At 62.9% G+C, this 10,398-nt stretch overlaps 1 protein-coding gene across 1 annotated transcript; it reads left to right on the forward strand.

Moving 5' to 3' along the window:
* The first annotated feature begins 1,541 nt into the window (after positions 1 to 1,541).
* LOC136113916 (suppressor of SWI4 1 homolog) lies at positions 1,542 to 9,751 on the forward strand. The gene is made up of 13 exons (XM_071800633.1): positions 1,542 to 1,659; positions 2,748 to 2,918; positions 4,217 to 4,318; positions 5,007 to 5,057; positions 5,141 to 5,311; positions 6,168 to 6,244; positions 6,331 to 6,438; positions 6,525 to 6,648; positions 6,731 to 6,809; positions 6,892 to 7,021; positions 7,106 to 7,266; positions 7,449 to 7,742; positions 8,614 to 9,751. Exons 1-13 carry the CDS (start codon positions 1,642 to 1,644, stop codon positions 9,666 to 9,668), a joined length of 2,541 nt encoding a protein of 846 aa, XP_071656734.1. The 5' UTR covers positions 1,542 to 1,641; the 3' UTR covers positions 9,669 to 9,751.
* Positions 9,752 to 10,398: the final 647 nt, after the last annotated feature.

Genomic DNA, 10,398 nt, shown 5'->3' on the forward strand with positions numbered 1-10,398 from the left:
GAGAATGAAGGGGGTCCTGGTGGGGAGATTTGGGGGAGGGGGTTGGGGGGGGGGGTTTGGGGGAGCTGTGGGGTGGGGGAGCATTGAGGGACATTATTGAGGGGAGGGTGAGGGGGCTCTGGAGATGTTGGGGGGGCTCTGGGGGACCTGGAGATGTTGGGGGGACTCTGGGGATCCTGGAGATGTTGGGGGGGCTCTGGGGGACCTGGAGGTGTTGGGGGGACTCTGGGGATCCTGGAGATGTTGGGGGGACTCTGGGGAGGCTCTGGGGGACCTGGAGGTGTTGAGGGGACCCTGGGGATCCTGGAGATGTTCAGGGGGCTCTGGGGGACCTGGAGATGTTGGGGGGGACTCTGGGGGACCTGGAGATGTGGAGGGGGACTCTGGGGGACCTGAAGATGCTGGGGGGGCTCTGGGGGACCTGAAGATGTTGGGGGGACTCTGGGAGACTTGGAGATGTTCGAGGATTCTTGGGGGGCTCTGGGGGACCTGGAGATGTTGGGGGGGACTCTGGGGGGGCTCTGGGGATCCTGGAGATGTTGGGGGGGCTCTGGGGGACCTGGAGATGTTGGGGGGACTCTGGGGATCCTGGAGATGCTGGGGGGGGGCTCTGGGGGACCTGAAGATGTTGGAGGGACTCTGGGGGACCTGGAGATGTTGGGGAGACTCTGGGGGGACCTGGAGATGTTGGGGGGACTCTGGGGGACTTGGAGATGTTGGGGGAACTCTGGGGAGACTCTGGGGGACCTGGAGATGTTGGGGAGACTCTGGGGGACCTGGAGATGTTGGGGGGGGACTCTGGGGGACATGGAGATGTGGGGGGGGACTCTGGGGGACCTGAAGATGCTGGGGGGGCTCTGGGGGACCTGGAGGTGTTGGGGGGACTCTGGGGGGACTCTGGGAATCCTGGAGATGTTGGGGGGGCTCTGGGGGACCTGGAGGTGTTGGGGGGACTCTGGGGATCCTGGAGATGTTGGGGGGGCTCTGGGGGACCTGGAGGTGTTGAGGGGACTCTGGGGATCCTGGAGATGTTGGGGGGGGCTCTGGGGGGGCTCTAGGGGACCTGGAGATGTTGGGGGGACTCTGGGGGCCTGGAGGTGTTGGGGGGGCTCTAAGGAACCCAGAGGGGTGATCTGGGGGGGCTTTGTGGGACGGGAAAGCCTGAGGGGGCATCCCAAAGGTGCTCTGGGGTACCTGTGTGTGGGGTGGGGGTTTCTCTGGGGGACCTGGGGGGGCCAGAGTGGGCTCTGGAGGACCTGGAGTTGTTGGGGGTTCTCTAAGGGGTCTCTGGGGGTGCCCATGAACCCGGGGGGGGTGGTTTTGGGGGGGTGTCCAGTAAAGCGTGTGACTCCACCGCCCCCTCGCACTGACCTTAGCGCCGCGGGTTCTCCGGGCCGGGGGGGCGGGTGAAGCCGTCCCGGCCCTTCAGGCATCGCCCCCCCAGCCATGGCGGGAGCGGGAACGGCCCGGGGGGCCCGGGGGGTCCCGGGGGGGGGGGCACCGGGAGCAGCGGAACCGGGGCTGGGGGTGAAGAACAGGCCGCGTCACCATGGCAACGGCGCGGCAAGGACCGGCCGGAAGTGACGCGACGGAAGTAGCCGGAAGTGCCGGGGACCGCATGGTGGTGGTGGCGGCGGCGGGATGGGGCGGCCGGGCAAAGTACGGAGCGGTCCGGGGATCCGGGACACGGGGGAAGCGGCCGGGGGGGGATCCGGGACACGGGGGTCGGGCTGGCGCGGGATCGGGCCCTCCTGGGGCGGGCGGGCCGGGGGACCCGGTATTACCGGGGATCGGGGGCTCTCGGGGGCCTGGAGGGAACGGGGGACCCGGTACTACCGGGGATCGGGCCCTCCCCGAGGGGTAGAAGGGAACGGGGACCCCGTATTACCGGGGATCGGGCCATCCCGAGGCGGGGTGGGACAGGAAGGGACGGGGAACCCGGTATTACCGGGGATCGGGGGCTCTCGGGGGCCTGGAGGGAACGGGGAACCCGGTATTACCGGGGATCGGGGGCTCTGTTCCTCCTGGGGGGGACAGGAGGGGATGGGGGACCCGGTATTACCGGGGATCGGGGCCTCCCACGGGGGCACAGACAGGGACAGGGGGACCCGGTATTACCGGAGACTGAGGGTTCAGTCCCTCCTGGGGGGGCAGAAGGGGATGGGGGACCCGGTATTACTGGGGATAGGGGGCTCAGTACCTCCTGTGGGGGACAGAAGGGAACAGGGGACCCCGTATTACTGGGGATAGGGGGCTCAATCCCTTCTGGGGGACACAGGAGGGAAAAGGGGACCCGGTATTACCGGGGATCGGGCCCTCCCATGGGGGCACAGAAGGGGATGGGGGACCCAGTATTACCGGGGACTGGGGGTTCAGTCCCTCCTGGGGGGGACAGGAGGGGATGGGAGACCCGGTATTACTGGGGATTGGGGGCTCAGTCCCTCCTTGGGGGGACAGGAGGGGATGTGGGACCCGGTATTACTGGGGATCGGGGGTCAGTCCCTTCTGGGGGGGACAGAAGGGGCTTGGGGGCTCAGTCTGTCCTGGGCGGGGGGGGGAGACAGGAGAGAACAGGGGACCCGCTATTATCAGGGACTGGGTGCTCATTCCCTCATGGAGGGGACAGAAGGGGATGGGGAACCCGGTATTACCGGGGACTGGGGGCTCGGTCCCTCCCGGGGGGCACAGAAGGGGCTGGGGAGGGGTCTGTCCCCTGTCCCCCCCCCCATTACCCGCGTCCCCCCCAGAGCAAGCACCAGAAGAAGGAGCGGGCGGCCGCGCGGCACCAGGCCCAGCAGGACTTCGCCACCGTCCCCCACTCCTTCGTCTTCCACCGCGGGCGCGGCGGCAGGAACCTGCGGCAGCTGGTGGGCGACGTGAGGAAGGTGATGGAGCCCTTCACCGCCAGAGCCCTCAAGGTGAGCCGGGGGGGACCCTGAACCCCCCGCTTTGGTGGTTTTGTGGATGGAACCGGCATTTGGCCTCGTTAAAACTCATCCTGTTAATGATTCCTCAGTGCTCCAACCTCTTGAGATCCCTCACCAGCATCACCATGGGGTTTCTTCTTCTCATCTCCTCCTTCTCTCTTCTCTTCCTATTTCGGTCTCTCTTTTCCTTCTCTTCTCTTTTCTCCTCTTGTTCTCTCTCCACTTCTCTCTCGTCTTTCTTCTCCTTTTGTCTTTTTATCTCCTCTATTTTTCTCACTCCTCTTCTGCTTTTCTCATCTCTTTTCGTGTCTCTCCCAGTTTTTTCCTCCACTCACTCATGTTCTCTTCTCTTCTCTTCCTCCTTCTCTTCTTTCTCTTTCTCTTCTCTCTCTTCCTCCTCTTCTCTTCCTCTCTCCTTCTCTTCTCTCCTCTTCTCTTCCTCTCTCCTTCTCTTCTCTCCTCTTCTCTTCTCTCCTCTTCTCTTCTCTTCTCTTCTCTTCTCTTCTCTTCTCTTCTCTTCTCTTCTCTTCTCTTCTCTTCTCTTCTCTTCTCTTCTCTTCTCTTCTCTTCTCTTCTCTTCCCTTCCCTTCCCTTCCCTTCCCTTCCCTTCCCTTCCCTTCTCTCCTCTTCCTCTTTTCTCTTCTTCTTTCCTCTTCTCTCTCCACATTTATCTCATGCTTTCCTCTCCTCTTTTTTTCTCACTCCTCTTCTGCTTTTCTCAAAAAAATAATGCAACCCAACCCCACTCAACCCAACTCAACTCAGCCCACCCCACCCCACCCCACTCAACCCACCCCACTCAACCCAACCCCAACTCAACCCAACCCAACTCAACCCAACCCCAACTCAACCCAACCCCAACTCAACCCAACCCCAACTCAATTCAACCCAACCCAATTCAACCCAACCCAACCCAACTCAAGTCAACCCAACCCAACTCAATTCAACCCAACCCAACTCAATTCAACCCAACCCACCCCACTCAACCCAACCCAATTCAACCCCACCCCACTCAACCCACCCCACTCAACCCAACCCCAACTCAACCCAACCCCAACTCAACCCAACCCCAACTCAACCCAACCCCAACTCAACCCAATTCAACCCCAACTCAATTCAACCCAACCCAACTCAGTTCAACCCAACCCACCCCACTCAACCCAACCCCAACTCAACCCAACCCAAACCAACCCAACCAAACCAACCCAACCCAACCAGCCCAACTCAACCCAACCCAACACCTCAACCCAACCCATCCCAATCCAACCCAACCCATTTTTGTGCCACAGGTGCGCAAGAACAACTCTCTGAAGGACTTTGTGGCGGTGGCCGGACCCTTGGGGGTCACACACTTCTTGGTTTTCAGCAAATCCTCCTCCAGCATCAACTTTGTGAGTAGCGACCCCACACACACACCCTTTGGGGTTTGGGGGGGGCCCTTTGGTACCATTTTGGGGGGGGGTCACCCCAAATTTGCAGACGCAGATGATGAGAAAATCGCGCTGAGTTTGTGCCGTGATTTTAGTCAAAGTAAACGCACTGATGTGTCTGCACGGGGGGGTCAGTGACTGGGGTGGGGGTCAGTGGTGACTGGGGGGGTCGGTGGTGGCTTAAGGGGTTCATTGGTGACCCAGGTTGGGGGGATAATGATGGCTTGGGGGGTTCAGTGGTGACTGGGGGGGTCAGTGGTGACCAGTGGTGGCTGGGGTGGGGGGGTCAATAGTGACTGGGGGGGGAGTCAATAGGGTCAATGGTGATTGGGGGGCGTCAATGGTGACTGGGGTGGGAGGGTCAATGGTGATTGGGGGGTGATAGTGGTGACTGGAGGGGACAGTGGTGACAGGGGGGGTCAATAGTGACCGGGGGGGCAGGGGGAAGAGTGGTGATTGGGGGCGGGTCAGTGATGACCAGGGGGGGAATCAGTGGCGACTGAGGGGGGTCAGTGGTGACTGGGGGTGGTCAGTGGTTATTGGGGGGGTCAGTGGTGACCAGGAGGGGGTCAATGGTGACCGGGAGGGGTCAATGGTGGCACCACCAGTTCCATTCCCAACACCAACCACCCCTTCCCCCCCACCCCAGAAGCTTTTCCGCCTGCCCGGGGGCCCGACCTTGACATTCAAGGTGCTGCAGGTGGGTCCCTCCTAACCACACCCCCCCCATCTTCCTCCCTAGCGTCTCCTCCTCATCCTCACCCATCTCCATGTCCCCCCCAGTACTCGCTGATCAAGGACGTGGTGTCGTCCCTCAAGCGGCACCGCATGCACGAGCAGCAGTTCACCCACCACCCCCTCCTGGTCCTCAGCAACTTCGGGCTCCAGCAGATCCAGGTCAAGGTCATGGCCAGCATGTTCCAGAACATGTTCCCCTCCATCAACGTCCACAGGGTGAGCCGGGGGGTCCGGGGGGGCCTCGCTCCCTCAGGGGTCCATATATCGATCATGGAGGGGGGGACGCTGGTGAGGGATCTCTAGGGGTTGGAGCATTGAGGAGTCGTTAACGGGGTGAGAATTAACGAGACCAAATGCTGGTTCTATTCAGCTGAAGTATTCTTGTTTCCTCTCTTTTCTCCTCCTATTTCCTTCTCCCTCTTCTCTTCTCTTCTCTTCTCTTCTCTTCTCTTCTCTTCTCTTCTCTTCTCTTCTCTTCTCTTCTCTTCTCTTCTCTTCTCTTCTCTTCTCTTCTCTCTTCGTCCTCCTCTCCTCTTTCTCCTCCTCTTCCTCCTCCTCTCCTCTTCCTTTTCCTCTTCTTCCTCCTCTCCTCTTCCTCCTCCTCCTCTTCTCTTCCTCCTCCTCTCCTCTTCCTCCTCCTCCTCCTCCTCCTCCTCTTCTCTTCCTCCTCTTCTCTTCCTCCTCCTCCTCTCTTCCTCCTCCTCCTCTCTTCCTCCTCCTCCTCTCTTCCTCCTCCTCCTCTTCTCTTCCTCCTCCTCCTCTTCTCTTCCTCCTCCTCCTCTTCTCTTCCTCCTCCTCCTCTTCTCTTCCTCCTCCTCCTCTTCTCTTCCTCCTCCTCCTCTTCTCTTCCTCCTCTTCTCTCTTCTCTGCCTTCCCTTCCTCTTCCCCTTCTCTTCATTTCCTCCTCTTCTTCTCTCTCCCCCTTTTCTTTCTTCTTCTTTCTCATCTCCTCTTTTGCTTTTCCCATCTCTCTCCACTTTTCTTGTCTCTGTTTCTTCCTCATGTCCTGTTCCTCTTCCTTTTTCTCTCTCTCCTCTTTCCTCCCTTTCTTCCTCCTCATTTCCTCCCCCAGGTCAACCTCAACAACATCAAGCGCTGTTTGCTCATCGCCTACGACGCCGAGACACAACAACTCCATTTCAGGCACTAGTGAGTGTCACCCCCAAATCTTCGGGAACCCCCTGCACCCCCACATCCGGCTCTTCCTCCCCTTCCTCCTCCTCCTCCTCCCGCAGCAGCGTGAAGGTCGTTCCCGTGGGCGTCAGCAAAGGCCTCAAGAAGCTGCTGCAGGAGAAGTTCCCCAACATGAGCCGCTTGGAAGACATCAGCGAACTCCTGGTCAAGTGAGTGGGGTGACCCGGAGAGGGTGACAGAAGTCCCGGTGACACCTCCCGCCTCGTCCCCAAACGCGTCCCCTCCTCCCGAGCAGGGACATCAACCTCTCGGAGAGCGAAGCCGAGCAGGATGGGACCCACAACACGCTGGAGCTACCGCAGGCGTACGCCGGCCGCGGTAACATGAAGGAGCAGCAAAGCGCCGTGCGCCTCACCGAGGTGGGTGACGCCGGTGACGCCGCGGTCACCATCGCGCCGGAGGGGTCGTGGAGCCTGATCGGTGCCCCCTATATCCCCGCAGATCGGCCCCCGCATGACGCTGCAGCTCGTGAAGGTCGAGGAGGGGCTGGCGCAGGGCAACGTGCTCTACCACGGTTTTGGTAAGCGCCGCGAAACGCCGGGAGGGGACCTCGCCGGGGGTCAAACCGCGGTGTCTCACCCCATTTCCCGGTGCGTCCCAAGTGCACAAGACGGAGAGCGAGGTGCGGGAGATGCTGGCGCGGAAGGAGGCGAAGCTGCGGCTCAAGGCGGAGCGGCGGCACAAGCAGGAGGCGGACGTGGAGCGCAAGCGGCGGCAGCGCGAGGCGCAGAGGTGAGCGATCCGGTCACGGCGCGATCCGGTAACGGGGGATCCGGCAGCGTTGTGGCAGCGCCCCACACCACGGTGGCACCGCAGGGAGAAGAGCCTGGCCGGGATGCGGCGGAAACGGCAGCAGGACGGTGACAGCGACGCCGAGGACCCCGGCGCGCCGGAGCAGCCGGAGGTGGCGGAGCATTCAGAGAGCGACAACGATGCCGAATATTACCGGGAGGAGGTGGGCGAGGAGCCCGATAAAGGTGAGTCCAGACAGGCCAGGTTGTCCCCTCCTTATGCCGGCAGTGGCTGATGACACCAAAACCTTGAGCTCCCGGTGATTTTGGTTCAAAGTAAACGCTCTGACACCCCCTCACCCCCGCGCCGCGCCCCCGCCGCCCCGGTTTTGCCGCTGAACCCCTATTTCTTGTCTTTCCCCCCCAAGATCTCTTCCCCAAGCGGAAGCGAAGCTCCTCGGGCGCCGCGCCCTTGCGGAAGCGCCGCCGGCAAAGCCAACCGGAGGATCCCGGCTCCGCGGTGCCGGGGAAGGGAGACGCGGCACAGAGGGACCCGCGGCAGCGCGGCGGCACCGGGAAAGGGGCGATGGGGCGCAAACCGCGCCGAAGAACCCACCGGGGGGGTGACGGCGGCGCCGCGAGGCCGAAGGGCAGAGGGAAGGTGCTGACGAAGGGGAAGATGATTTTCCGGCGGCCGGGCCGTGCCAAGAAGGGGAAGCGGTGAAGCTGCGGCCACGCGCCGGGACTGTGATTGGGGGGGTTGGGAAGAGGAAATGAGGCCCCCCCGCCCCGTGCAATACACAGTGTGGGATGGCCCCTGTGGCTCTGCTGGTTTTTGGGGGGGTTGTGGGGTGTGGTTGTTGCCGAACCCCGTGACTCTGGTCAGGCAGCCCCTGCCTGCGCGGGCAGGAGGTTCTGGGTGACAAGGGGAAGTTCCATAGGGGGACAGGGGGTGGCCCTGGGATTGTCACCGAGGGGAGGGACAGAAGAGGACGCGGAGCCGGAGGGTGAGTGGGGCTGCGGGCGGGAACACGGACCCCCCTGCCTGCGCCCCCAGATCCCTGACTGCACCCCCAAATCCCTGCCTGCACCTCAAGAACCCTACTTGCACCCCAAGGTCTCTACCTGCACCCCCAGATCCCTGCCTGCACCCCAAGATCTCTACCTGCACCGCACGAGTCCTGCCTGCACCCCAAGAACCCTACTTGCACCCCCAGATCCCTGCCTGCACCCTGAGAGTCCTGTGTGCACCCCAAGATCCCTACCCGTGCCTGGGATCCCTGCCCGCACCTAGGATCTCTGCCTGCACCCCCAGATCTCTACCTGCACCCCAAGAATCCTGCCTGCACCCCAAGAACCCTACTTGGACCCCCAGATCCCTGCCTGCACCCTGAGAGTCCTGTGTGCACCCCAAGATCCCTCCCTGCACCCCAAGAGTCCTGTGTGTACCTGGGATCCCTACCTGCACCCCAGGAGTCCTGTGTGCACCCCAAGATCCCTGCCTGCACCCCAAGATCTCTACCTGCACCCCCAGATCCACTCAAAGTCCCCCCAGGGCGCCACATCCTGTCCCAAAAGGCCCAAGGCCTTGATCGCACCGCATTGCCAGCGACTCCACCCACTTCCCTACCCGCAACCACCACCCCGCGCTCGGGGGGCGACCGGCAGGACCCCCCCTTGCGTCCCCCCTCGCCACGGCGGCTCCGCTCACCCGCTGCGGCAACTTCAGCGCCATCCAGGAGTCTCTGTGGCCGGTGCTGGCGGCGCAATTCCCACCGGCGCTGCTGGGCAACGCCGCCGCCGTTTACCGCTTGGCCGCCACGGCGCGCTCCTGGCACAGCGGCTCCGTCTACTCCTTCCACCTGGCGCTCAGCGGGCTCCTCTACTCCCTGTCGCTGCCGTTTTTAGCCGCGTATTACTACCCGCCCAAGGATTGGCGCTACGGCGCGGCGCTGTGCAGGCTCGAGCGCTTCCTCTTCAACTGCAACCTCTACGGCGGCATCTTCTTCCTCGCCTGCATCAGCCTCAACCGCTTCCTCGCCATCGTGCACCCGCTGCGGACGCGCGGGCGGCTGCACCGCCGCGGCGCCCAGGCGCTGAGCGCGGTCGTTTGGGCGCTGGCCGCGGCGCTTGCGGCGCCCACCTTGTTCTTCGCCGAGCTGCGGGAAGACGGGGAAGGCGCCACGGAGTGTTTGGGGAGCGCGGCGCCGGAGCGGTTGCCGCGGTTCTACCCGTACAGCCTGGCCGTGGCGGCGCTGGGCTGCGCGCTGCCGTTCGTCCTCACCGCCGCCTGCTACGCCGCAGTTCTCCGCACCGTTTGGCGCAACCGTCACCTCGAGCCGGTGGAGAAGCGCAAAGTGGGGTTGTTGGTGGGTGCCGGGGTGGCTCTTTACGCCTTTTCCTACCTCCCGTACCACGTTTTCCGGAACCTCAACCTGCGGCGGCGTTTGCTGGCGCCCGGCGCGGAGAATTGCGGTGTGTCCAGAGCCGTCCATGCCGCCGCGCAGGTCTGCAAGATCCTGGTGAACCTCAACGTCTGCCTGCAGCCGCTGCTCTACGCCGCGCTGCCCGACAGCGCGCCGAGCTGCTGCGGTGCCAACGCCGCCGGCGAGCGCGCCGAGCACGCCGAGATGCGCCCGGTGGCCTAAAACACCCCCAAAGTGGCAACGATGGGGCAGCAAGGGCTGGGGGAGTGTGGGGAAATGGTGATTAAAGGCAAAAGGGAAAGTGCTGCCGGGCGTTGCCGCGTTTTGTGGCAGAGGGGTCTTGTGTTCAGCACTAGAAACTGACCCTACGGTGCTGGTTCAGGCGCCACCGGCACCACCGCGGTGTCTGGGGTGGGGGTGAGCTGGGGACAGGGACAGTGTGGGGACAGCAACAATGTGGAGACAGGGACAGTGTGGGGATAGGGGCAGTCCCAGTGTGGGGACAGCGACAGTGTTGGGACAGCGACAATGTGGGGATAGGGACAGTGTGGGCACAGGGACAGCCCTAGTGTGGGGACAAGGACAGTGTGGGGATAAGGACAGCGTGGGGACAGCGACAATGTGGGGATAGGGACAGTCCTAGTGTGGGCACAGGGACAGCCCCAGTGTGGGGACAAGGACAGTGTGGGGACAGCGAGAGCCCCAGTGTGGGGACAGCGAGAGCCCCAGCGTGGGGACAGGGACAATGTGGGGACAGTGACAGGGACACTGTGGAGACAGGGACAGCGTGGGGACAGGGACAACATTGGGATAGGGACAGTGTGGGGACTGGGACAGCCCCAGCATGGGGACAAGGACAGCCCCAGTGTGGGGACAAGGACAGTGTGGGGACAGCCCCAGCGTCGGCATAGGGACATTGTGGGGACAGTGTGGGGCCAAGGACAGCCCCAGG

Source organism: Patagioenas fasciata, chromosome 32 (genome assembly GCF_037038585.1).
Source record: "Patagioenas fasciata isolate bPatFas1 chromosome 32, bPatFas1.hap1, whole genome shotgun sequence".
NCBI lineage: Eukaryota > Metazoa > Chordata > Aves > Columbiformes > Columbidae > Patagioenas > Patagioenas fasciata.

Bases quoted from the DNA above. Each gene is read 5' to 3' on its own strand.
- LOC136113916 (XM_071800633.1), top strand. The intron at 6,810-6,891 runs GTAAGCGCCGCG...GTGCGTCCCAAG, and splicing joins CGTGCTCTACCACGGTTTTG to TGCACAAGACGGAGAGCGAG. The intron at 7,743-8,613 runs GAAGCTGCGGCC...CAAGGCCTTGAT, and splicing joins TGCCAAGAAGGGGAAGCGGT to CGCACCGCATTGCCAGCGAC.